This window comes from Motacilla alba, chromosome 28, assembly GCF_015832195.1.
Source record: "Motacilla alba alba isolate MOTALB_02 chromosome 28, Motacilla_alba_V1.0_pri, whole genome shotgun sequence".
Taxonomy (NCBI): Eukaryota; Metazoa; Chordata; class Aves; order Passeriformes; family Motacillidae; genus Motacilla; species Motacilla alba.
Window position 1 is genome coordinate 997,550 of NC_052043.1, and position 26,132 is coordinate 1,023,681.

At 52.4% G+C, this 26,132-nt stretch overlaps 2 protein-coding genes and 2 non-coding genes across 5 annotated transcripts; 2 read left to right on the forward strand and 2 right to left on the reverse strand.

Annotated features, from left to right (window-relative positions):
- Nucleotides 1-1,266: 1,266 nt before the first annotated feature.
- Nucleotides 1,267-21,017, reverse strand: DPP9 (dipeptidyl peptidase 9). 2 transcript variants are annotated; one of them, XM_038163592.1, is made up of 22 exons: nt 20,885-21,017; nt 18,990-19,077; nt 16,506-16,608; nt 16,355-16,409; nt 13,619-13,731; nt 12,772-12,945; nt 12,025-12,193; nt 11,743-11,856; nt 11,356-11,484; nt 10,797-10,858; nt 10,179-10,279; nt 8,631-8,808; nt 8,278-8,443; nt 8,106-8,185; nt 6,166-6,318; nt 5,883-6,018; nt 4,968-5,113; nt 4,303-4,449; nt 4,005-4,157; nt 3,372-3,514; nt 2,968-3,079; nt 1,267-2,565 (listed from the first exon to the last, which is right to left on the reverse strand). In XM_038163592.1, the coding sequence occupies exons 2-22, from the start codon at nt 19,043-19,045 to the stop codon at nt 2,473-2,475; spliced, it is 2,583 nt and encodes an 860-aa protein (XP_038019520.1). In that variant the 5' UTR covers nt 19,046-19,077; nt 20,885-21,017; the 3' UTR covers nt 1,267-2,472. The 2 variants fall into 2 exon arrangements, with proteins under 2 accessions (XP_038019520.1, XP_038019519.1); XM_038163591.1 differs by having other exon boundaries at nt 16,355-16,608; nt 20,885-21,016.
- LOC119712433 lies at nt 20,993-24,687 on the forward strand. Its single transcript, XM_038163637.1, has 2 exons — nt 20,993-21,284; nt 23,381-24,687. Exons 1-2 carry the CDS (start codon nt 20,993-20,995, stop codon nt 23,758-23,760), a joined length of 672 nt encoding a protein of 223 aa, XP_038019565.1. The 3' UTR covers nt 23,761-24,687.
- On the forward strand, nt 21,561-21,632 carry TRNAG-UCC. The gene has a single exon. It is a non-coding gene; the product is annotated as a tRNA-Gly (tRNA).
- TRNAV-CAC lies at nt 21,969-22,041 on the reverse strand. Its single transcript has one exon. It is a non-coding gene; the product is annotated as a tRNA-Val (tRNA).
- Nucleotides 24,688-26,132: the final 1,445 nt, after the last annotated feature.

Genomic DNA, 26,132 nt, shown 5'->3' on the forward strand with positions numbered 1-26,132 from the left:
ACTTTTGGGAGCTAATTTTGTAGCTTGAGGAGTGATTTTGTTTTAAAAATAAGCCCTCGAGAACATCTGTTCTCCCTCCACACCATCCGCCTAAAAATAAAGCCCCACGGGGTGGGTTTTGGGAGAGAAATGCCTCCCAAGCCCCTCTCAAATCCCAAATTCTTGAGGAAGAGTGCTTTTTGCCTGGTTTCCCCAGCACCTGCCGGTTCCTCTGTCATTACCACTCAGGAAATTAACTCAGCTTCATCCTCCAGCTGCAAATCCTGCACCCAGAGCCACCCTGCTCCCACGGCCCTTCCCGGGAGGAGATCTCCCAGCTAATTCCTCTCAGGATTCTCAATCCCCAAAAGAAAATGACCAACCCCTTTCTAGGGTGCCAAAAAATCCCAAAGAGCCATCAGCTCTGCAAACTCTTCTAGACAAGAGCGTCTTAGGACATTTTAAGAAACACTCAGCTTTTCGGGGACAGGAAAAAGCAGTTTAAATTAAGCCTAAAAATTAAATTAGGGAAGCACGGAAACAAACTGTGCAAAAATAAAGCTTCTTCCCATCCAGCAGCACCCACCCAGCTGTGAGGAACAGAGGGTGCAGCTGTGCTGGCTGCAGGGTGCTCTTATAGACACATCTCAGGGGTGCAATTTCCTCCACCCCAGTCCCTCCTTTCACCCCTCTGACCTCAAAACTCCCACCCGAGGTGCTCTGTAGCAGCTAAACCACAACTGCAATATTGGGACAATAATTTGGGCACAGGGACAAGAAGAGGGGGGAAAATGTGCTCCCAGCCATCCCCAGGACCCCAAATGCTCCATCTGGAAGAAGCTCTGCATTTAGAACAAGCCTCCAGCAGCAGCCTCAGGGCATTAACAGCGGGTTAATTAACAGCAGCTCCCACGGAGGAAGGCAGAGCAAGGCCAGGATTGGGAGCTTTGGGCTGGGAGAGCGAGCAGAGGCAGGCCCAGCCCTGCACAAGCAGCTCTGTGTGTCCCAGAGCGGGAGCAGAGCAGCTGCACCCCAATCCCATCAGAGGGAGAGAGGGAGGTGCCCACCCCAGGCTGCTGCTGCCTCGCTCAAGGTCGAGCACATCGAGCACACACGGCCCAGGATTCCCAACCCTCGGATCGTGCTTCCCCCGAGGAACATCAGGGATTTAACATTCTCTGCACTGCTCGGCGCAGAAAGAACAGAGCGCCTGGCTCGCAGCAGAGCTGCTCTGGCTGTGGCAGCAGCTGCTGCCTCCTCCTGCCCCCCAAAGCAGCCAGCCAGGTCTCTTTCCAATATTTTAATGAGTCGCTACATCTTACACTCATAATTATAAAAGAATAAGAATCCATAAAAATATTTTCTTTTCATAATACGCACTTAAAATACTCCAGGGCAAGTCAACGTGGTTCATTTGGGTGGGTTTTGTTTGTGTTTTCGTTTTGCCCCTGGCAGAACCCTTGGCTTGAGGGGGGGATGTGCTCCCCTGAGGTGTGATTGCTCAATCCCCCTCCCCAGAACTGCAGTTCCTGTTGCCCAGGTAAATAAAAACCAGGAGAGAGCATTGCTGAGAAGACGGGCAGGGGGACCAGTCACTGACCCGCAGAGAACTGAAGCACAGGCGATTTCAGTGCACGTGGGAAAGCTCGGGGAAGGACAAGGGGGGTCGGGGAGGCGGCACAGAGAACGGAGGGAGGGAGGATTTGCATAAATATCATCCATCTTGTGTTGCAAAAACCCAAACGCTGCTGTGAGCTCTGGAGAGAGGCTCTGGCTGTAGCCAGCTGCCAGTGCTACCTGTTGGCACAACTCTGGGTGAGAGCGGCCATGAGAGGAAGGATCAGAGCACGCCGTTACCGGCCCCGGCCACTTCCTCCATCTGCTCTGCAAATTTAAACTTGAAAATAGATATATATAAAAAAAAAAAGACTAGTGTTGCATGCTCCTGTAGACCTCTCTTCAGCTCCCAGGGCTCCAGTGTGGCAGCAGGACACAGAGCAGATCCCCAGGTGAGCAGTAGGTAGTTCTCTTCCCTCGCGCTCCTGGCTTAAGGCAGCTTCTGATTCGGCTCTTCCGTTTCCAACACAGGCACTGAGCTCTTGCAGGTAAGAGTTTGGGAACTGCACGGGTGCAGCGGAAGAGGAAAAGGATTGGGGAGAGAGAGATGGACACAAACCTCAGCCTCGGGACACAGACCACTGTCCATTGATTCCCAGGAGAGAGGGAGTAGCAGCAAAAGAAGCATTGAACAGCCAGGCTGGAGGAGAGGAGGAGGACGAGCAGCCGAGCAGGGGCGGACCTCCAGCTTGGAAAGTGAGAGAAGGTGGCACTGTCCAAAGGGAAGGTGCCCTCCAGCTTTTCCCCCTGGCCTGGGGGTATCCCCAGCCCGACGTGGGCACTCAGCCCCTTGTGCTCTGGGTTGGACGCTGCTGGGGAGCAGGAGGGCACGGGGCAGGTGAGCTGTCAGTGTCCAGTTTGCAGAGGCTCGTGCTCTCAGAGGTATTCTTGTAGAAAGTGCAGCAGCGTGATTTCGTAGTGCTCTCCTGACTCAGGGCACCGAATACTGTGTCTCTCGTTGGGGTAGATCTGTGCCAGGGCAGACACGGGGCATTGGTCACTCAGCAGGCACAGAACTCCCTCCCCTCAGCCCCGCTCCCTCCATCCCGTCTCCATCAGGACGAAGAAGCGCCAGGGAAGGTCTGGAGCACCCCCTCCCTCACTGCAGCCACCCCTGCCAAGTGGGACAGAAAACTCGTGGAGGAGGAAAGTTCCAGGCCCCAGGGCAGCAGCCCTGCCTGCACATGCCACATCTGCCAGCCAAGGAACAGCCACAGTGCCACCTCCCGGCCTCCTCCGAGTCCAGCCAGGAGTTCAGTGGCCCCTGCATCACAACGGGATGCGGGGGATCTGCCTCCATCCCCAGAACACACAGCAGGGAACTTGCTCCAGATTGATGGGACCTTCCCTCCCCGCTCCCTTCCCTCCTACCTGCAACTGGTAAGGTTTTCCAGCCCGGATTAGCTGCGATACCAGGAAGTTGGTGTGAAAAAAGTGCACATTTTCATCCAAAAAGCCATGGAGGATCAGCAAACGATTTGGCCTGGACATGGGGTGAGAGATAAGGAGAGAAACAGGATGAGAAACCAGATGGAAAACACAATGAGGCGCCAGATAAAAGCTCTGCAGAGGGTTTGAGCAAAGAGCTTCCAGCTGGACAAGCCAAACCCAAGCCAGAGCAGTGCCAGGCCATGGCCATGGGCCTCAAGCCCTCCCTGGCAGGGGGGCTGGGGGTGCTGCGGCCCAGCTGCTGCCAGGTTAAAGCAGATCAGGACCCCTCCATCCCTCTGGGATTGAGCAGAGGGTCCAGGAGCAGGTCTGGGGCAGGCACTCACTCGTTGGGAAGCTTTTCCACGTGCAGTGCCACCGAGCCAGCCTCGTAGCCCTGCTGGTTGTTCTCGGGGACGTCCATGTAGCGCTCGGTGTAGCCGGTGTCGTAGGCCATCCACACGGTGACAGGGGCACCTGCTATGGCAATCTGTCAAACAGAGAGGTGCCACCACGCCTCCGTCAGCGCCTGCTCAACAGCCCAAGAGAGGCAGGAGAAAGGCTCTGGGCTGTTCTGTCACTCAGACCTGGATTCTCCTTCAGCAATCCCACACACAACCCAGATTCCTCCTCCTCTTGTGCTCACAGTGGGGAAAACTCCTGCACATCAGCACTAAAGGCCTCCCCTCTGCAAGGAGTTGTGAATGATCCAGAAACTGCTGAGGACTTGGGATGGGCACATCAGTATCTCCCTGTATGGCAGACCAAGCCCATCCCAGAGCCATCCTCCTCCAGCCCCCACCAAGAACGAGCAGCAGCAGGACACAGGACTGGAGTCAGGAGCTCCAGGCAGGCAGGACAGGGGGACATTTCCACCTGTCCACCACAACTAAACCAAAATGCCAATTCCAGCGGCCAAGAGGGAAAGAAGCTGAGAGAGCCAAGTGTCCCAAAGGTGGCAGCCCCACGTGCAGGCTCACCTTGAAGACGTTGGGTTTACAGATGAGCCCCATGAGGGACAGGAAGCCCCCATAGGACCAGCCGTGGATGGCGACCCGGCTCAAGTCGATGAACCCGTATTTTTCTGCTACATAATGTAAACCTTCCACCTGGTCCTCTATCTCCACCTGACCCTAAAAGGGAAAAAAAGGAGGCTCATGTAAGTGGACTTGATAAATTTAGAAACTTGAGACAGAAACACTCACACAGGAAATGAGCAGCCACCACCCTTAGGAAGGACAAGTGATCAGAGATTGCCCAGCGCAAGGAGGATTTTACCATTTGGTTTTTCAGGGCCCCTTCAAATTTGAGGCCTCGCTGGCATGATCCCCTTCCATCAATCACCACCACAGCATAGCCCAGGGATGCCAGCGTGTTCAGCCGCAGGTACTTGATGCCTTTGAAGGAGTTGTTCACCAGCTGCACCTGCACAAGGAGGGAGGAAGAGTTTCAGAGCTCAGCAGCTGCCTTCCAGTGCCTTCCTGTGTCAGTGGAGGATGCTGAGCTGGACAGCAGCCACTCATGGAGCTATCAGAGCCATAGAAATCAAACCACAGGCTGGAAAAGTCATCTGGGGTTTGAAGCAGAGGTCAAACACAGGGACAAAAAGAGTAGGTTTAGATTAGATATTATGAGGAAGTTTTTTTGCTGCAATGGTGGTGAAGCCCTGGCACAGGGGGCCCAGAGAAGCTGTGGCTGCCCCTCCCTGGATTGTGTTTGAGGCCAGGCTGGATCTCTGAACAACCTAGGACAGTGGAAGGTGTCCCTGCCCATGGCAGAGGTGGGACTGGATGGGCTTTAAGGTCACTGCAACCCAAACCATTCCACGATTCCATGACAGTGTTCATTGCTACCCAAAGTGCAAATCTTGACGCGTGACTGACAGAGCTGTGCCCTGGGCAGCAGCCCCAGCCCTGACCCCAGCAGTTCCCCATGGTTTTTACCTGAGGGCCTCCATACACAAAGAGCACCGTGGGATGCTTCTTGCCAGGCTGGACATCGTGGGGTTTGTAGACCATTCCGTAGAGCTCCACGTCCGACTGCGTGCGGAAATGAAAGATCTCCGGGGGGACGTAGTCCGGGGGACAGCCTGCAGCAGGAGGGTCACACACAGTGCTGAGGGACTGAGCAGGCTCTGCTCCCACCCCCTGAACCAGCCCTGTCCAAAGCTGGCCCTGAGTAGGGCTCCTTCAACACCAAACCACACCAAGGCTTAGCAAAGCCCTTCCCTGGCAAGCAGAGCCTCCACCTGCCTGCACAGGGAAGGGATTCCTCAGGAAGACCTCACTGGCTGGGAGTTCTCCAGCGGGCACTGTGCCACAACAGCAGGGCGGGAGAAGGTAACAAAGTGTTTACAGCAGGGGTTCAGGTGCTGCTGTGAGCTGTACCTAGACCTTTAAAACCTGCAGTGCAGAATGGAGCAGCCACTGTATCCCAGGTACTTGTCCCTTCCCTCTTCAAACAATTCACAAATAAAAAAGCACCTTGAAGTGTTCAGGGCCAGGTTGAACAGGGCTTGAAGCAATCTGGACTAGTGGAAGATGTCCCTGTCCATGGCAGGGCACGAGAACAGGATGGACTTTAATGTCCATTCCCATCTAAACCATTGAGTGATTCCACAGTGAAACCACATCCTTGTGTGTGTGAACTCTGTACACCCCGGAGCAGGACTTTTGCTCCACGTGTGAAACACATCAAAAGCCACAGAACACTTCCTGGGCAGGTGAGAAATATCTCCCCCCGCAAGATAACACGATTCACCTTCCCTGAGAGTGAAGGCACTCAGAGCCCTTCCCTCCCCATCACTCCTGGCTGCTGCTGGGGAGCTCTCACTGGAAGGCCCCACTCTCAGGACTTACTGGCTGCTTCCATCATGCTGGCCCAGAACTTGGGCTGCTTGTGGAGTGGGTCGTCGTCAGAGCCGCTGAGCTTGTAGATGTGCACACAGGGAGGAGTGCTCACGCTGCTGTAGTGGCTGATGAACATGTCAAAGTTCTGGCAGGGAACACAGGAGAGTCAGGGCACGAGGCGCTGCACTGCCCACGTCTCGAGCAGCGCTCGGGACTCGTAACTGGCCACGAGTCATTGCCATTCCCAGTTAGGATCCCTGTCAGCCAGGAGACGGGAACCCAAGGAACAAACCTGGCTCATGGAGCAGCTGTGGGAGAAGCCTGGAGTGGTGAGGCGCATGATCTCCCCGGGAGACTCGTAGCTGACCACGTAGAGGTGGTGCTCCAGCGGGGTGTCCTTCGTGCCTTGGAAATACACCAGCTTGGTGGCCTCATTGACCCAGATCTGTGCCAGGAGAGAGGTCTCAGGGACAGGCAGGGACAAGCTCTGCTCCTCTGCCAGCCCAGGACACACAGAGACCACAACAGGGCTGCTCGGGGCAGGGGGTTGAGGGGCCAGAGAACACACACAGCACTTGGGAGAACTGCAGACAACACAATGCAGTGACAGACAGCAGTCCCTCACCCCTTTGTTAAAGACTCAAAACATTTGCTTATTAATGGGCATAAAAAGCTGGGCTGTGTTCCCTGCAGGTTAACAGGAAGCCATCCTCTTAACAAGGAACATTCTGGGCTTATATGACATCTTACAGAACCATGGGATCATTTAGAAAATGGAAAAACCCCTCCAAGATCATCCATGAACCCAGCAGCACTGTGTCCACCACTAACCCACATCCCCAAGTGCCACATCCACACCCTTTTGAACACTTCCAGGCGTGGTGACTCCCCACTGCCCTGGACAGCCTGTGCCAGTGCCTGATCACCTTTCCAGCGAAGCCATTTCCCCCCATCTCCAACCTAAATCCCCCTGGAGCAACGTGAGGCTGTTTCCTCTGCTCCTGTCCCCTGTTACCTGGGAGAGGAGCCCAACCCTCCCCTGGCCACAGGCAGCATGGCTGGATTATTAAGGTACAGGAACCTTTTCTCCAGCCATCATGCTAATGAATTCCCATTCGTAGGAGGACCAGTCTAACAGCTCTCAGCACCAAACTTTGAGACACATTAAAATAGGTTTTACTGTCCAGATAAAGCTGTTTCTAAAAACCACCCAGTCAGGCAGGAACAGAGGCGACAGCTTTTAAATCCTGCATTGATCCAGCAACAGTAACTGAACTGTTTTTCCACCTTACAGTTTCCAAATGCTATTTCTGGCTAACCCACAGTTTGAAGACCCCTGTGAACAGCAAAGGGAAAAACATCCAACTCAATTGGCCAGGAAAACCAGGCAGAGCCCTGTGGAGCAACAAATGCATCAAAATAATTGCTGCTAACACAATTTTAGCCATAACACATGCAGGGAAGAGCTGTGGCCAAAATCAACAGCATGTACAGTGAGAATCCACATGGGGAGGGACAGCAGGTTAATTGCAGATTGAGGAAAAGCAGCAGAAACCAAAAGCTTGGAGCTGTTGGTCTTTTAAAAAGCGAGAAGTGAAAATCCAGATTAATTGGAAGTGAACAGACAAGGTCTTTATTTTGACAGAATCACCTGGGAGTGTTAAAGATCAGTCTCGGAGTTAATTCCTGAAGCAAAAATGAAACTAGGTTTCTACAAGATTAATAAAAATTCATTTCTGGCTGTTCTGCGAGCGACAACAGATACAGCTTCTCCATATTCTAAATTGCTTTATATTCCCCAGCTGCCTTGTTCCTAAAGGCTCTGCTGAGGGATCAGCTGGAGACCGAGAGTTCACTCCGAGTGCCAGGACACATTTCCACATTGCAGGAACTCATTGGAGTTAAAATGCCTCAGCAAAGGCAGCAATCCCCAGCTTCTCCACCAAATGGTTCTTTGTTGCTCTTAAACCTCAGACTTGTGTCCTTTTTTATGGCCTGACCCACTCCTGGGATTTTCCTAAGGAGCAATCCGAAGTCTGATTAAGAAGGCAATCAGATCCATGTGCACTGGCCTACAGCACTTCTGGGGAAAGCAGAGGCAGCAATAAAAACAGCAACAAAATGAAGCTTAAGCAGTTCTAGCAGGTCCCAAGCGTAAGGGAGGGCTCAGGCCAGGACTAGGGGCAGACGATGCAGAGCTGAGCACTGCAAGAGAATAAAAATAACCCCTACCTTGGATCCGTGCCTCGCCAGCACCTCCCATTCCCCACCAGTCAGGGCAATCTCCTCCTTGATGGGACATTTGAAATCATCTACGAGAGAGACCACGAGCGTAAATCACTGCCCTCCCCAAAGGACAAGCCAGGCCAGCAGGAGGGCGAGCTCCCAGGCCTGCAGCCCTTACCCTCACTGTGGACACAGGGCTGCACCCAGTCGTGGCTGCCTGGCTTCAGGATTGCTGTCACCCTGTACAGGTGACAGAACCCCGTTTTGCACTCGTTGGCTCGGATAAAGCAGAGCTCTTCCTCCTCCCCCTCCGGCTGGATGAAAGGATAGAAGATGTCATGAACCTGCCACACAAGATGAGAAACCTGTGAGTGATTTGCTTTATCAAACCCCTGATTCAACACCAACTTTGGGACCGAGTAGCAAAGCTGCCACAGCAAAACTGGACACCCAACCAACACGAGAATGGTTAACTGAGGGGAGGGGAGGAAGGGGCAGCCTGTGTTCTCCTCCCAGCCCCGAGCCTCTTACATTTATCCACACATCAGTGGTTTCTTCATAGATCACAAATGGCTGGACATTTTCTGGCACAGTTTTGGCAAATTCAGCACGCTGCTCCTCATTTTCTGGGACTGGAATAAAGAGTGCTGGAGGCAGAAGGACTAGCTGGAGCCTCTGCTGAGGTCTGTCTAGGAACATAGCCCAGGCACTGGGGAAAGAAGTCGGAGGTGAATGTCAGTACCACAGAATAGAGGTCCCTTTCCAACACTCAGAACATGCATCCCTATCTTCCTCCCGCTGCCAGAAAGGATTTGGGCATCTGAATGCAAAGCTTTTCTCATCACTGCTGCTTTCTAATCCCCTGGAAGCTGTGCCAACACACACGTACTGCCAGACAGCTCTGGTATTTCACAGGGGTATCGCTCAGGCGAGATGTCTGACAGATCTGCCAGTGCCTGTTCCAAGGGAGCACTGCTAACACAGCCCTGTCTCCAGAATGGAACTCCTCCTTGGACAGCCCTCCATCAGGAAGCACTGTTTGTGCTCCAGCTCTCCTCCAGCTCAAGCGATCCCCCTCCAAGAGCTCTGTCTGCAGCCTCCTCCTCGCGCTCCGGCAGGGAGAGGCGCAGACCCAACACGAGTGTCAGGGGAAGGAGCTGCTCCAGCCCCAGCCCTGCTCTCCTCCAAGGAGAGTCCCTGGAAGTGCTGCTGCACTGCAGGCTCTCAGCATGACAGATGGCAAAGCACAGCCACCCCAAGGCCTGCGAGTGCATCCAGGGGAGTTTCATCATGAAAGACAGATTTGAAAAGAGCCAGTTCTCCCCCAGCACCGCAGGATTTCAGGAACTGAGATATTCAGCACATTTAGATAAGCTCTGGTGCAGAACATCACAATCACCTCTGGGATTACCTGCTGGAAAGCTCTCTAAATTTCCTTTCCAGAGCAGAAAATTAATGATGAGTTACAGAATGCCACCTTCAAAGACAGCCAAGTCACCTTAACTTAATCTGCACACACACCACTTAACAGCCAAGCTTGGGAGGGGGAAAAATGAAGAATTTTAAAATTTCAATCAGACTGGGCTGAATTCTGTAACTCTTCAGGCAAGACTGTGTATCCCATTTGGAGCAAGAGCCAGCCCCAGAGCAATCCTTCTCTTTGGACATGCTGCATGAAGGATGTGGCACCACAAGCCCTGCCCCTGTCCTGTGACTCAGGCTTTGATGACAAACTGTGCCAACGAGCAAAGATAAGACTGCCCACAGAACACCCCCATTTTCAGCAGGAAACACCTTGTACCTGCTGAAACACCTTCAGCTCCAAAGAATTCCCCAGGACTGCCCACTTACTGTATCAATGTCATTTAACTCTGGTTGTGACAAACCCCACAGCCTGTCACTCTGCTCTGCTTCGTTCCTCCTTTTAGGATGTTACAGCACTGGAGAAGCCAAATATTCATGTGCCATTTCTGGCACCAAGGGCTTTAAAACCAGGTCATGAACACAGCAGAAGCGTGTCGAGGGTCTGCAACCCCAGAAGCCCTTGGGAAAGTTACTTTGGGAGGAAAATGAACTTACTATTTGCCATCCCGGGTCCATCCAGCACGGGCAATGTACTCCACAGTGGGAAACAAGGCAGCAAAGGGTTGCACCAGCTCTTTGTCCTGAGCACACACAATCTGCAGCAAAACCAAGGCCCAACATCAAATCAGAGCACCAGAGCTCATCACCTTCTCCCAGGGAAGCTCAGGGAGAGGGCAGAACAAGGAAGTTTAGCTACTGGCATCAGCAAGGGTCAGGTGAGGAGAAGCAAGCCTTGCTACAGAGAGCAGGAAGAGAAGGGGAAAACAGCTTCAAAGCAAAATGACATTGGCATTCAGCCACAGGAAAGGACACAGGCAGGGACTGAAGCCCCGATCAGACCCGGCTCCAGCCCTCCTGTCTCTGCCATGGTGCACCAGGCAAACCCCACTTTCCCCTTCCCTCCAAATTCCCAGCTGAATCTCCCCCAGAATGATTCTTGTCAGCATTTGCAAGTCTTTCTGTTTCTTGGATAAGCACATTAGAGATCCAGCTATTACAAGAGAATAAAAAAACCAGACTAACACTATTTGAGATTTCTTTGTGACCTTGTTTTAATTCTAGGGAGCTTCAAAAACTCTCCTGTGCAATGTCCCTTTCTGAGTTATCTCTTACCTTACCCTTGCTGTCTGTTTTAAATTCTGCAAGTTTCAATGTAATCTTGGGGTTTTTGCTGCCTGCAGAGAAGAAGTGAAACAAACACCAAGATGATCAAGTTGAACATTCTGTGGTTACACAAAATACAGACTCTAAAGGAGAACTGCCCCCGGTCCTACTGAAATGGCTCTGTGTGAATTTACAAATATCAAATATGTATGTGAGCAAACACCAGAGTCATTCTGGGAATGGGAACAGTTTGCTTTGCCTTCCCTAGCTGGCTGTGCATGCTCCCAGGAGGGAGAGGAAAGATGGGATTCAGAATGTATTCCACAATATGCCACCAGATATATTCCACTTCCTCAGCAATCCTTTCATTTAGGCTGAACTTTAAATCCCAGCCCTTTCTTGCAGCAGGTTTTGGGATCGGAGAGTCAATTAGGTCTCAACTTTTACAATTTGTTTCTACATCCCAGTAAGTGCCCAGATTAATGATGCAAAGTTTATAGCCCCAATTCCACTGCTGATTCCAGCAGGAGTCCAGAGCTGCCTCAGCAGCCCCACGTGTTTCACCCACCTGTCCTGGGGTACCGATAGGAATCTGTTTTTCTCTCCTCCAGGGCAGGTGAAGGAACATGAATTATCTCCACCTCTGACTCATCCACTTCCTCATACAAGATCCGCAGAGTTTTCAAATCCTCTGAACCTGGGACAGAGAGCCGGAATGTTTACAAGAGCATTTCCTGCTGTGTCTGCCTTGCCTGGAGCACAGAGGGAACACCTGTACAGCCCCAGCTCTCAGTGACCACCTGCAAACACTCCACAATTATAATCCCCTCAGTGCCTTGCTCCTTCAGGTGATCTCCCCAGGAGCAGCCCAAAGGAAAATCGTGCTCAGACCCTCATTCCCAGCCAGAGGCAGCAGTCACAGTGCCAGGATTTGATGAGCAGAACAGTGACTGACCTTCTGTGGAAGCTGTGGGACACCACCAATAGCCCGTGAACCGATCAAACTCCTCCTGAATGACAAAAGTGGCTACACCAGCAGACTTGGGGTCATCCAGAACATTGGACAAGCCTGGAGAGCAACAAAGACGAGAAAGCGTTTGCATTTTGCATTTTACATCTCCTTGGAAAATGCTGACCCAAAAGACAAATGCACTTGAAAGAAATTAGCCAGGAACGTGGGTACTGCAGGCCAGATTGCTCAGAGGAATTCCCTTCAGGGCTGGAGGAAGGCCCACACCTTTATGGCAGTATGTCATCCGCCTCTCCTCGCCCGTCTCGATGTTTGCCACCCACAGGTCGTTGTTGTTGATGAAGGAGAAGAAGGCTGGGTCAGCAGGGCAGATTTTGGGATCCATCCGTGGCCCTGTGCACTGAGTCTTGATCTCCAGAGGCTTCATTGGAGACACCTATGGCAAGAGACACACACAGAGCTGGGTGCCACGTCAGCTCCCAGCCCTGCAGAGAAACACCTAAGTCAGAGACACAGCACAGCCCAGGGGATGATGGCAAATGTGGCCCTGACAGGACACAAGAGCAGCTACCAAAACCAAACGGATGAAGGTGTGGAAGAGGTGGCTCTGCTAGAGCAGGTCCAGGGGAGCCACAGAGATGCTCCAAGACTGGAGCCCCTCTGGAGGCAGGCTGGGAGAGCTGGGAATGTTCACTGGAGAAGACCCCAGAGCCCCTTGCAGTGCACGAAGGGGCTCCAGGGGAACATCCTGTGAGTGTGGGGAGGCACGCACAGGGTGCCCAGAGCAGCTGTGGCTGGCCCTGAATCCCTGGCAATGTCCAAGGCCAGGCTGGATGGGGCTTGGAGCACCCTGGGATAGTGGAAGGTGTCCCTGCCATGGCAGGAGGTGACACTGGGATGGGCTTTAAGGTCCCTTCACACCCCAATCCAGCCTGGGATTCCACGTGCAGCCATCTCCAATCCAAAGCATCGAGCCCCTTTGAGGTGAGTCCGTGGAATCCCTGGCAGACTCACCATGAACCCATTCTTGCCCCCATCTCGACAATGGAAGAGGCTGTTGCTGGCCTGGAAGAGGAACAGGCCACTCTCACTGTGGAAATCATAGGATGTTATCCCAAAGACACCCAGCCTCTTGCGTTCCCTCAAGAGCTCCTCCTCTCTGGAATACATCCCGTGGTGAGGGGTTGCCTAGAATTGAAGGAAAGGAATTTCTGAAAGGATTTGCAAGGAAAGCAATGTTCACAGGAGTGCTCTGAGCCTGGCACAACACCCCAGCTCAAACAGGCAGCAGGGTCAGGGTACAGGTCCCCAGTTCCTGGGGTCCAGGAGGCCTAAACCTCCCACACCCCCCAAATTTCCCTCTCCAGGAGGACTGAGCTGTGAATCTCTCAGTTCTACAGTTGGCACTTCAGCATGAAGTGAGAACAGCTGCGCTTGCTCTGCTTATGCAAATCAGATGTAACCAATTAACTTAATGACGTTATCTGCAGCCTTCACAAACAGTTTCCATGTCAGACACTGCAAACAAAAGTTCTTCCGGGATCTTGAATTACCCTGGGGAGAGCTCACAGCCCAAATGGGGTCAAGACAGATAAATTCTGTTGCACCAGGAACTTTTTAAATGGGGCTGAAAAGACCAACACCCTCCAATGCTGCCAGTGACAAAGGACACGAAGATCCTGAAACCAGAGAGGGGAAAGTTCCCTCCCTTTCTGGTGCACTCACACCAGTGTAAGGCAGAGGCAGCAATTTAAACTCAACTTTCCCTATTTTTTAAAAGCAGGAAGGATGACAGACACCCCACAGATATCCCCACCACAGCATCACCCAGGTTCCCCAGGCTCTTCCCACTCTGGCTTACCTGAAAGTGATCCAGCATCTGTTTCCAGGACAAGAGCAGCAAGGCCTCCTTCCGTACCTTTTTGGGAATCTCTGAGTAAAGAAGGGAATTCTCTCTGCTACCATATGGCATTCCTGTTAGGAGGACAAAAGCATCATCCTACTTAAGATGAATTAGCCAGGACAAAGAGCAAATTCAAACAGAAATCTGGAAACAGGGGCTGGGGCTGCCCAGAGACCTTTACCCACATTCCTTCCCAAGCAGCTCCCGGATCAATCCCAGAATAACATCTCAACCACCCAGATATTGATTTGTTTGGAATGTTCCTAAGCAAGATTTATCACTACCCCACCTCTCCAGAATGTTTTAGGTCCAAGTTTCCCCTCTGTGCCTGTCCTCCCATGCTCCAGAGCCACTCCAAGAGCACCACTCCCTGAATTTGTGACTGAATAATGACTCAACATTACTCTCCACATTTCTCATACAGAACTTTGCTACAGGGACCTAATTCAGGCCAAAGCAGCAGCTTGCAAGGGGGGAAGGAAAAGCCTGGAAGCTCCAGAGAGCCCATTCAAATGTGAAACAGTATCCTACAGAGTCAAAAGACCTTGTCATTTTACATAAGCCTTTGACTGTGGTTATCAAATGAGCTCCTGGCCTTCATCCAACTTCCAAAACAACCATCAAATACCCTGACATGTGATTTTGACAGTTTCCACCAAAACAAAGACCACGAACTTGCCCTCTACTTATGCTGCAGAGACTCCCTGGATCAGAAATTCACACAGGGATCTGTGCCCTGATACTGCCTACTCTGCACATGTTCTGGGCAGAACAGAGAGAATTCTGAGCTGGCTGACCCAGCAGTAGTTACTTCAAATTAAAACTGAAATATTAATAAGTGCTCAGGAAGCAGAGCAATATGTGAGGATCTAATCCTCAGAGATCCAGGAACACCAAAGTGCTGAGCATGTGGTGTTTAACATAAGCAGCATCTGCCACGATACAACAGAAAACTCTGAGGGGATGGCCCAGGAATGATTGAGGATGGCCATGCAGGAAAAACTGCAGAGAGGAACAAATGACTCTGGACACACATATCTGACACTCAGGCAACTGTGACCTGGACTTCCCTTCCCCTTCTGTTAGAACTTTCTCCAGTGACCTCAGGCTGACTACAATCAATTGGCATTTACAAGGAGAATATTGCCTTCCTCCCCAAAAGACACTTTACTTTGCTTCCAAATGAAATATTCAGCCCTACAGCAAAGTTCATCAGGACTCTCCATCCCCTCCTCACTTTGATTTAAACATTTTAGAATGTTATTTCATGCTGGGGCAGTAACAGCACACCGAGTTAAACACTTGTGAACTTACAGGCTGCCCAGAGAAGCTGTGGCTGCCCCATCCCTGGGAGTGTCCATTTATTATGGAAAAGAATCAGCATTTAAATCAGCATTTACCCTTTATTAGGGACATCTGAGAAGAGGTACCCTGGGATTACCTGGCTGATGCTGATCTTAACTGAGGGATTAACCTGCTCTAAGCCCTGTACAATTAATTCCTTAAGGAAGGAAACACTGAAAAGGCACTCGTGTAGCCTCATTCCTGGTTCTGGCTCCTGGAACAGTCACACCCTGGCAGAACACCAACCACCCAAGTAGCTGGTTTGGTTGCCATTTCACACAAAAAAAAAATTAAAATTAGCCACTTAGTTCTTTAATCACCTAGATCAAAACCAGTATCAAAGTGAACTGGAAATACATTCAGCTTTAAATCAAGCCTCACTGCTCAGACTTGACAAGAAAAAGATGCCAGTTCTGGATCCTGCCCTTCAGAGCAGCACTTGTGTCCCAAGAATTTATGAGAACTACACAAATCAAGTCACTGGCACACAGGAGCTGCTTAGTGACAACACAAATCAGTCCCTCAAATCCAGCATCCTACAGTGACCTACACTCAAAACCTGGAAGAAGAAGGAAGAACAGCAGGGTCACTTCAGGGCACCAGTGACTGCACAGAGCTGCACATCTGGCAATTTCTGTACTGGCCCAGAAATGATCAGCTCGTGCCCCAAAGCACAACAAACTCTTTATAGTCTATAAAGCTTCCCATGTTACCGGCCACAAAATGATCCAGTTCCTAAAATCCAACAACTCTGTCACTAATTACATCGTGGCTCCATCTGCAACAAGGGACCTGTACAACATGAAATTCTGCTTTCAGTCCCACAGGAGGAAAGGGGTATTTCCCTGCAAATGCCAGGAACAGCTCATTCCCACCTCAATTTTCTTCCCTGCTCTTGAAAGCATCCTACTTTCATGATACCTAATAAAGCAGGAGACACCACCACCCTGCCATTAATATGTAGCAGCATGTAATTAGTCATTACTGACAGTGAATTTCTTGGAAAGTCGGTCTGGTTAATGAAGCAAGTAAATCCCACTTCTCCCAAGCTACAGAGGCACAAGATGGTCCCTTCTCTCACCCCATCCCCTGTGTGACAAAGGACACAGAAGTGCTGGCTGGCCAACACTTCCCCTTGTCACAGCTAATCCCCATGCTTGAGGCTCGTCTGGGGACTGGGGAGTCCCTGCTCAGCCCCAGGCTTTGCGGAAGATCCTGCAGGCCTTGAGCCACGTTACCCAATCTCAGTTCCCAAATCTCACGGAGGGAGATCCCTCGCACCCCTTCCCTTCCCTTCCCTGCTGAGCTTGGAAGAGCCCCACGTCCCCTGGAAGCTGGCAGGAGGCTTACCCAGGTAATAGAGGCGGTGAGAGTGCGGGCTGGACTCCTCTGTTTTCCGGACAAACTGGAAATCATGGGGAGCTTTGTTCACTATCATGCCCGAGTACTTCCTGCTGCTGTGAATAATGTCACGCAGCCCATCCCAAGAATGCTTTTGCACCTGGAATTGGGAAGGCACATCCTCCATCTCGACCACTTCGGAGCTGTCCGAGAGCGTGTCCACTGCAGTCATCCTCGCTTCCCCTTCAGAACTGGGCAAAAAACTGAGGGAGGAGTAGAGGGAGAGAATTGAGGCTTAAAATCAAGCAGGTGCTCCTTAAACTACAGATCCCGGGATTCTCTGTGCTCAAGGACTACATTTTAAAGACACTGAAAGGAAAAGTCCATCTCCCATCCCATATGGAGCGCTGTAAATGAAGATATTGACCTCAGAGAACTCCCTCTGCCAGGGCTGGCTCTAGAATAAGCTGTTAAAGGAAGTTAAAGCAGCAGATTCTGGTGCAGACAACAAGCAGCTTGACTCAAAGGAAAACCACTCCAGGAATTCAGATGGATATGTCATCAAAGCTATGACCTATCGTGAAGGCACACAAACTCCTGTCCTGTGAGACCACAGAAGTGGAATCCCCTTCCTATCCCAAAGGAAAACCTGCCCATCGCTTGGGGAGAGAGGTTCAGACCCAATTCACTTACCTGAGGGGATACTGAGGCCAGCAATGATGGAAGAGACGTGGGAAATCAGGGGAAAAAAAAAGTGCAACTGCTTTGCTAAGAGAGAGGAGGCAGCAGGAGCAGACCCCGGCTGTATCCTGAGAAACGTGGCACACATTCCTCAGGGATTTCCAAGTGAGCAGGTGTGGAAGGAGAGGGCAAGAACCGCCTCCACATTAACACAAATGTTAATTTGAGGTGAGGTGGACCCACAGACTTGCCCAAGGTCAGTGATGTCATCCACTGCAGAGCAGGAATGAGCTGAGGACCAGGGAAACCTGTTTCTGACACCCCACTTGAGAAGCAGGATGTCCCTCCAAGAGAACACTTGTGGGGTTTTGGAGGTACCTGAAAGAATGTTACAGAGAATTTCAGAAGAACTTCAATTTACTGGGCAAAATTGGCTTGGGTAATTTTGCTCCAAGGAAACAGAATCAGCCTTGTGCAAGGGCTGAAAACGTAACATCTCCTCAGACTCCTAAGTCCTGAAATTGTACAAAATGTGCCAAAAGTAACACAAGAACAAGCTCCCAAAATAATTCTGTAGGTACTCCTGGTACCTACTGCCCAGCAGTGAATCCACAGCTTGAAAATGGATAAAGAGGAGTATTTTCCAATCAAAGGCAGGCAGGAAGCCCAAGTGAAACCACAAAAGAGATGTGGGATGTTTTAAGACTGTGTGTCTGTGGCCTCTGCCTGTACCCAGGCTCTCCACTGCAGCAGCTAAAATCACAGCTGAAGGCAGAAGTGCTGCTTCAGAAGCACATGACAGAAAGACCATGAAAATCCATAACCTGAGTGCAATTCTCCCAACCCCACCCCAGTGCAGGTCAACTCAGCCAGTTAAATACTCTGGCTTTAGCTCACAAAGCCTGGCCCTTGGGTAACTCACCCAGCTGATGAATCCATCTCACTCAGCCAGGGTCCTCACAGGTGAAAGTTTAACCTTTAAAACCAGTCCACAAATGTGATACTGGTGCCTGTCCCCAGCTGAATTGGAGCCTGGAGCCTCTTCCAAAATATACTGCCATGATTTTATCATGTGAACAGCACAGCTCTAAGCTTGGCATTGCTCTCACCCCGGTGATTTTGACACTAGGATGGAGCGGGGAAGTGGGGTAAGCACAGCAGCCACCACTCAGACTGAGGGGAGTGTTGGGAATCACCACTGGCACTGCTCACAAAATCACAGAATGGAACTGGAAGCAACCTTAATGATCATCTAATTCCAAACCCCTGCCATGGGCAGGGATACCTCCCACTAGAAGGGAAAAAAGACTCCTAAAACTTAGGTCCTGGCATGACAGAGAGTAAAAGGAAGCTCAGATTTCTGCCTCTGTCACTGCAGCCACCTCTGGAAAAAGTCGTAGTCAGCGTTTGGCAATAAGTACATAGAGTAACTTATCTCGGAGTAGATTTTGGGATTACATTACTCAAATGTGAGCTGGATCAAGACACCAGTTATTAACCATCTTAAGACAGGCAGCGATAGCACACAGAGGATTTCCACCTTGCTGGAGAGGCCCTGTCCCTTCTGCCCCACGCTGAGGCAGGGTCTGAGATGACTCAAAGCTGTTGCAGGAACACTGCTCTCTCCTCCCCAAAACATGGAGCTGCCCCTCGGGGGTCTTGTAATGCCGTTTGTGCCCTGTCAGGTGAGGTGGGCGAGCCACCAAGCCCTCCTCTGGACAAGGCGTTAGCCTGGAGGGGACAACAAGCACAGGTGGGAAATCGGGACCCAGAAAAAAACTGTGAAGCTGGATACTGGAAGTGAGTGAAAGAAGTTATTGTCCTGAGTCACTTCCTGACTCACAGATCCTGACACAGAGCTCCCTGGGATGCACAGATCATTTCTCAGGAGCCTCTCTCAGTGCAGAGGTGGTGGCTGCTCTGTCCCACGGCACACGGAGGCCACACAGGGGCCTGCACATACCTTCTCCAACTTCCTGCGGTCTCGTTTTCCAGACGAACCCTCTTTATCTTCTGCATTAACTACTCAGAGAGCTGGGCAGGACAGGAAACTGGGGAGGAAGAGGGGAGAAAGGAGATTTCATACAACTGCTGGGTAAAAGCATCTTCCATAGGTCACGTTTCCAGCAGAGCGGGGAGGCACAAATCAATCCTTGGGTTTCATTCCTTGGTCCAAATCTGTTCTGTCAGCACAGCCTGGGTTAAAACAGCCCTGATAAATCTCAGAGACTTCATCTGAACAACGAGGCCCAGCGAACTCTGCGGTGTGCCTCGTTCCTTCCCAGAAAATTCTTCTTAAAATCTGAGAACCTCGAGTACTGAACCTTTCTGTCATCCCCTTCCCAAAATCCTGGAATTCTTGCAAGTATCAGGTACTAAAAACTGATACAACAGAGCTCTGCTCCATACACTTAGAGGGAAGAGTCAAACAAAGGACACACCATAAGGAGCCAGCCAGAGGGTCACAGGCCCACCTGGGACACAAAAACCACATTTATCTTCCAAGCCTGAATGCTGCTTCCCTGTGCCTCAGCCTGCTGCCACGAGGAGCCCTGGCTCCCCACACCAACCAGCTTTCCAGGAGCACAGGAAGGTGCCTCACTGCTGTCCCGTCTCCCCAGGTACAAAGGTCTTTAGTTCTGAATCACAGACACACTCAAGACCCGCCGCTGCCTTTGGTGGAGGCTCCTGCTCTCCCCACAGAGCCATTCCTCCAGCAAAAGCACGCTCACAGGAGAGACAAAGCCTCACAAAGAAACTCTGCTGCAGAGGAGAGCACAGAGGGAGGAAGCAGCAGCAGCGTTCAGCAGTTTAAGGGCAGTTTTTGATGCAAGAGGGATGCTCAGGAATGCTGAGTAACCTGGTCTGGTCTCCCAGCTGACCCTGCCTTGAGCAGGGGTTGGAGCAGAGGCTTCCCCAGGTGCTGCCAGGCTGGGCTGCTCTGTGATTTTAGTGACTCTGAGGAACATCTTAACCCTCATTGCACCCAGCCCAGAGCACGCATTTCACACGGGGAAGGAACAGTAAAATCTTGAACCAGGAAAAAAAAAAAAGAAACTGAGCAAAATACACAAAAGAGATCAGGAACCAGCATGAATCATTCGGGAAGAGCCAGCAGAACGCAGGAACAGAGTCACCTACAGGAGCCCTTACAACGTGTCCCTGCCGTGGCCGGGAGCCTTAAGATCTCCAAAAATTAAAGCAACCGAGGGTGGGATACACCGGCGGAGATTTCTCCAGAGAGGGATGAGCTCTGGCAAAGGCTGCCAGCAGCCCGCGTCCCTCTGCAGCTCTCGCCGGGAGCTCTGCCCTTGGTGCAGAGGAAAGGCCGGGATTCGGGACAGCAGGAGAGGGGGGATCGCCGGGGATGGAGCATCCTGTGCCCCCCACGTCCCTCCCTGCTGCAGACGGCTCCTTCCCTGCAAGGGCAGCGAGCGGCCAGCCCCTCACCCGCCTGCGCCCGGCCGGGGCTGCTGGGGGGGGCACACGGGACCCCCTCCAAGGGCAGGGCCCCCAAAACCCCACCCGTGGGGGGAGTGAACTGCAAACCACCCCGAGGGCCAGGCCGGGGGCCAGGCCGGGCGAGCAAACGCCCCCCCGGGGCAAGGCGAGGCCGCCGCCAGCCTGTGGGGGGAAGGAGCCCACGGAAGGGGCGAACACCGCACCCCCGGGCACCCCCGGCCAGGGCAGCGGGGATGCGGCCCACGGGGCCGGCCAGCGCTCCCCACCCGCCTCAGCCGCCCCTCACGGGCGTGGGCCCCACCCAGCCGTGCCCGTGCCCGTGCCCGTGCCCGTGCCCGTGCCGGGGCGGGACCCTCGGTCCCCGCCATTCCCCCCCTCCCCTCCTCACTCACTCACCGCGGGGCGCGGCGAGCTCCCCGTGCCGGGCGGGGGTGGGGGCGGCTGCTGCGCGGGAGGGAGGGCGGGGGAGGGAGGGGGCGGCGGCGGCTCCGTCAGTGCCGCTCCATGTCCCGGGCGCGGGGCAGCCCCGGAAACGGGGGCGCGGGGGCGGCGGCGGCCACGGCGCGACCTCTCACCCGGCGGCGGAAGTGGCGGGAGCGCGCGCGGCGGGAGCGCGCCCGGGCGGCACCGGAGGAACCACTGCCTCTAGCGGGGGGGAAGGAGATGCCTGAGGGAGTACGGAGTAGATTAGGTGTTGGAAAAGGCCTCTGGGGTCGTCCAGTCCAACCTGTGGCCGATAGGCACCTTGTCATCCAGACCATGGAGCTAAGTCTGTCCTTCAACACCTCCAGGGGCGGTGAGTCTGCCGCCTCCCTGGGCAGCCCGTGCAATACCTTCTTGGAGAGGGTGGGCACAGAGAGAATTGAGGCTGATACAGGGTAAAAAAAAAAGGCACGGAGAAAAGATCCTTCTCTTCCTCAGAGAGGGGCCCCAAATTCAGCATTTATTGCCGTCGTGGGGCGGCTGGGGAGCCAGTCTCATCTTTCGTTGTGCTTTGTCCCCTGTTCCGGGAGAATGGTTGGGTCCCACTGGGTGATGCTGGTGAGGGAAGCCGGGAGAGCGGCTATCAGCGGCGTTGGTGGTATAGTGGTTAGCATAGCTGCCTTCCAAGCAGTTGACCCGGGTTCGATTCCCGGCCAACGCAACTTCGTTTTGTTCTTCTCATTAATCTTTTTTTTTTCCTTCCGTTTCTCACCGATCCGAACGGAATTGAGATGCCCCGGCACGCGGCGCGCCCGCCCGGCTGCGCTTCGCCCGCTTGAGCCCCGGCGGGAGGATGGCGCTGGGCAGCGATGGGGCGCCTGCTGCCCGTTGCTTCTCTTGCGACCCGCGGTGGAGACGGCGGGAAATAAATACATAACTCAGAATAAAAAAAACCCCAAAAATCTATAAAAACAAAACAAAAAACTTACCCCCCCCCCCCAACCAAAACAACAGGGAAATAGCCACAAAAGAGTCACCCCGAGAAAAAGAAAAGAGGTGTTTCCGCCCGGGATCGAACCGGGGACCTTTCGCGTGTGAGGCGAACGTGATAACCGCTACACTACGGAAACCCGCCGTGAGAGCCCTTGCCCAGCGATGGCCCATGTTCCCGCCATGGCGGCTGAGGGGACGCGGACCTCCCTCACGGCCCCCTCAGTATAAACCTCCCGCAAAGCCCTCGAAGCGCCGCGCGGGACAGCCAGTGATTATCATCAATGACTAATTGGAGCTCCCAGAGACCCGCTGGTCTCAGGAGAGGACTGAGCTGCGTGTCCCGGCAGTGTTTTGGGGGTCCCCTCAGAGACGCCACAGCCCCACAGGGAGGTTCCCGCTGAGGGGGCGCAGGGCGCTGCTGAAGAAATGTCGCTTTTCCCTAAGGCAGCTGCCACCAGATGTCGGTAGAATAGTGGCGACAGGGAGTGGGGCTTCCTGGAGAGCCACCCGAGAGGGACAGGACCCGCCCGGCCCAGGGGACAGGGGCTATAAGGGGAGCGGCCCCAAGGACAGACCTGTTGACAACCACAGATTCACAAGATGCCAGACTGGTTTGGGTTGGAAGAACTTTAAATGTCCTCTCATTCCACACCCTACCATGAGCAGGGACAGCTCCCACTATCTCAGGATGCTCCAAATCCCATCCAGCCTGGCCTTGGACACTTTCAGGGGAAATTCCGTTCCAGGGCCTCACCACCCTCAGTCGAGAGCTGACAATCCCAGACAGTTCTAAGTTTGTTCCTCTTACCCTACTGCAATATTAACAACTTACTTAATGGCAATCTTTCTCTTTTTGGTAAAACCTCAGCCCTTGGAATCAGGTGGTAACATGAGAATTATGTTTTCCTGTTTTGTTTTCTCTGTTGAAGTGTATTTTATGCTCTGCTGGCTGCAGAGAAAAGCTTAGAAGGGAGAAATGAATCATAAACTCAGATGAAAGCAAAAAGGACCTCACTTTTAATAACACTTGCTCTTAATAAAATCTACTTTTAATTTTACAATTTCATTTTACAATTTTGTCGCTGATCTTTTGACTTGGGGCCAGAAGGGGTAGAGAAGAGGTTGTCACTTGTCCTTTAACTTCAGGGCTTGCCAGTGCTTTATTCTGATCTGATTTACAATAAGGATTATAATATTACATCCAAGTCTGTGACAAACCCGATGTCTCGGGACTCGTTTGCTTCGTGTTGTTGTTAAACATCCTGGACTGAAACCCTTTCTGCCTGCAGCTGGCAGGGCTGCAGAGAGGGCTGGTTACAACCTTTGCACTGAGCATCAGCTGAGCGTGCTGGGGCAGAGCTGATCAATAGCTGGGGGCAAGGTCCCCTCCCTCGAGCAGGGCGAAGTGATCTGTGAGTGACCCAAGACCATCCACGGGGAAGATTGAAACGCTTTGGATTTTGTTTTCTTCCGCAGCCCTCTTTCAGCCTGGAGATGAGGAGAGAGGAGCCGCAGAACAAACAGCGCCAGCGAGGAAGCTCCTGGAAGGTACCTGCGGGAGGCAGAGGCAGGAATTCCGTGGAAGACGTCGTGCTGTCGGTGTGAACTCCCAAACGCAGCCAGATCCCACGGTGGTGCCTGGTTCTGGCAGCGCCACACCGAGCCGTGGGCTCTGGATGCTCCTCGCATGGGCAGCGCTGGCTTTGGGGGCCCGGACAAAGCCCCCGCTGGTTCCTGCTTGCTGGAACGGCTGCCGGGGATGTTCTGGCTTTTCTGACAAAGATCCATGGTCAGGGACGGCTCAAACTTTGCCCGCAGGACCAAGATCCTGCAGCATTCTCCCTTCCCATCCGTGACCTATCCCATTCCTCCGCTGCCAGCGCTTCCCACCCGTGTGGCACTGCACCCCTGTGCCTCACCCGCTCCCCGCGGACGGTCCCCAGAGCACGAGGAAGGACTGTGGCGGGGAAAAAAGAACTCATTTGGAGGTGAAGGCTGGATATTCTCTTCCATTATCCCCAGCATCTGCCCCTAGCCCTCCCCCAGCTCTCACGGCAGCCGTGCTCGGCTTTGTTTCCCTGACACGCTGCGCTGGCTGCACAGTCCCATTCTCCCCTTGTCCTCCCTCCACTCCCAAAGCCTGCGTGGCTGTTCCAAGAGGGGAGCTGGAAGCACCGTGGAGCAGGAGAGCTGACAATCAGGGCCGGGAGACGACGCTGCTGCCGTGCACAATACCCCCCCAATTAGCCATTCATTTCTTCTGCCTCTGAAACGGGGAGCACAGCCCTTGTGCTGGGAGATAAAACAAGAACGGCTTCAATAGCGCTGATTTAAATTAGGTCAGGCTGGCTTTTGTGCGGCGGGGACCACACAATGGCTGTCACACGGTGGAGGGGAGCAGCAGAAAGGAAAAGAGGCCAAGCAAGTGGCACAGATGCTGGGAGTTGGTGGGTGCTGGCACCTCGGGGGGTGTGTGCGTGGGGACAGTGGAGGGGCAGACCCTCACCCAGCACGTGATGCTGAGGCATAAAAGGGGTGGCGTGGTCAGCAGGGGACAGAGGGGTCACACACTGCCTGGACACAGGAAGCTCTGCCACACCACAGCCATGTGCCCCTGGGAAATTTGTCTTCAACCTTCACTGGTTATGAGACAAAGGCGTGACAAGTTTTGGACCTGTCAGGGCAAGAAGGATATTGAGGGGCTAGAGTGTGTCCAGGGAAGGGAACAGAGCTGGGGAAGGGTCTGGAGCACCAGGAGCAGCTGAGGGAGCTAAGAGGGCTCAGCCTGGAGAAAAGGAGGCTGAGGAGGACCTTCCTGATTGTTGGGTGTCCTGTGCAGGGCCTGGAGTTGGACCGATGATCTTTGGGGGATCCTTCCAACATGATTCCGTGACCTGAGTTGCAATCCCCAGCATTGCCCAATTTATTTCCCCTCATAAGTCCCCCAAAGGTCCATTCCTGGCCTGAGCACCTGGTGTGCTTGGGGAAATCCTACGCTGGCTTCTCTATGGATGGGTGTGCTTGGGGAAATACCAGCAACTCCCTCAAAATGATCTCAGCTCAGGTTCTCTAAGCCATCCGAGTGTCTGCCTTCAGAGAGGGGTCCTGGGGAGAGTTTTCCAGGAGGATGTGAGCACTGGAGCCTCGTCCCAGTTCTCCCCCCAGTTTCATGAATATCCTCGTTGCTGTTTTTACAGTGGCAATGCAGATGTTCATGTTTATCTGGCCATGGGAGGACACAAGAGCAGCGTGCTCAGAGCTATCAGCAAGAACCTGATCTTTTCATGGTCTAAATGAATTTATCCAGGTAAATCCATATGCAAAGGAAGGGCAGGGAAGTTTGAAAATAAGAGTCCACCCCTTCAAATCTCCCAGGAATAAATCATTGATCTTTTGTGCCCCAGATTGAACTGAAACAGGTCCCACCTTTGCTACACTGGGCCAAAAACCAGTGGGGGAAATTGTGGGTGTGGAGAAGTGGAAAGACATAATCAGCCATTTAATTCGGTCTTTTTGCAAGGACAGCTTGATATTCTTTTGCAGTTGCAAGAAAAAGCCATAAACAAAAAAAAAAAACTTAATAAAATGTTCATTGTATTACAAAGTCATAATTTGCATGCTAAAATTGCAAGTGTTATAATTTCTACTACTGATAGTAAAAAAGTAGGTGAGCCAAAGCACTGAGTGTGCCAGCCAGTGCCAAAAGGAGGAAACTAGGTTAAGCTGAAGTATCAGTTGTTCCTATTCCCCTTCATTTGTTTGTTCATACATGAATAATTTTTTTTTTTTTAAATACAAGACAGCTTAGAGCCACCCTGGGCCATCAGCTACAATGGCCTACATAATTCCCAGGCTGATTTAAACACACTGCTTCCCATGGGCACACACAGGCGTGGAATATTCGCCGGCCACCAGCTGATATTGGAAAGACAGGCACTAAAAATAAGTTGTCCTTTTTAACAGTAAATGTAATTAAGCACTGAAATAGTGCCTGTTGTAGGGAGGTGGCCCTGGAGGCACGGAGCCAAAGCGAGACATGTTGTTAAAAGGTATGTTCCCTTCAGCAGATGGTCAGAGCTCTGCTGCATGAAGCACCCAGTGAAATTATCCACCCAGTTCCTGTAGGAAGCCCGTCTGGAGCAACCAGAACAGCCCTAATTTCTCTCAAAATACAAATATATAGCTGCTAGTTTTCACTGCTTTACAGCTCTACTATTTGATGTATTTT

Coding starts and splice junctions, on each gene's coding strand:
- DPP9 (XM_038163591.1), bottom strand. CDS start 19,045: ATGCAGAAGATAAAGAGGGTTCGTCTGGAAAACGAGACCGCAGGAAGT. Junction 11,857..12,024: donor GATGACATACTGCCATAAAG/GTGTGGGCCTTC, acceptor GTTGCTCTCCAG/GCTTGTCCAATGTTCTGGAT. Junction 4,450..4,967: donor TTGTGTATGGAGGCCCTCAG/GTAAAAACCATG, acceptor CTCCTTGTGCAG/GTGCAGCTGGTGAACAACTC.
- LOC119712433 (XM_038163637.1), top strand. CDS start 20,993: ATGTCCCGGGCGCGGGGCAGCCCCGGAAACGGGGGCGCGGGGGCGGCG. Junction 21,285..23,380: donor CTTCAACACCTCCAGGGGCG/GTGAGTCTGCCG, acceptor TTTCTTCCGCAG/CCCTCTTTCAGCCTGGAGAT.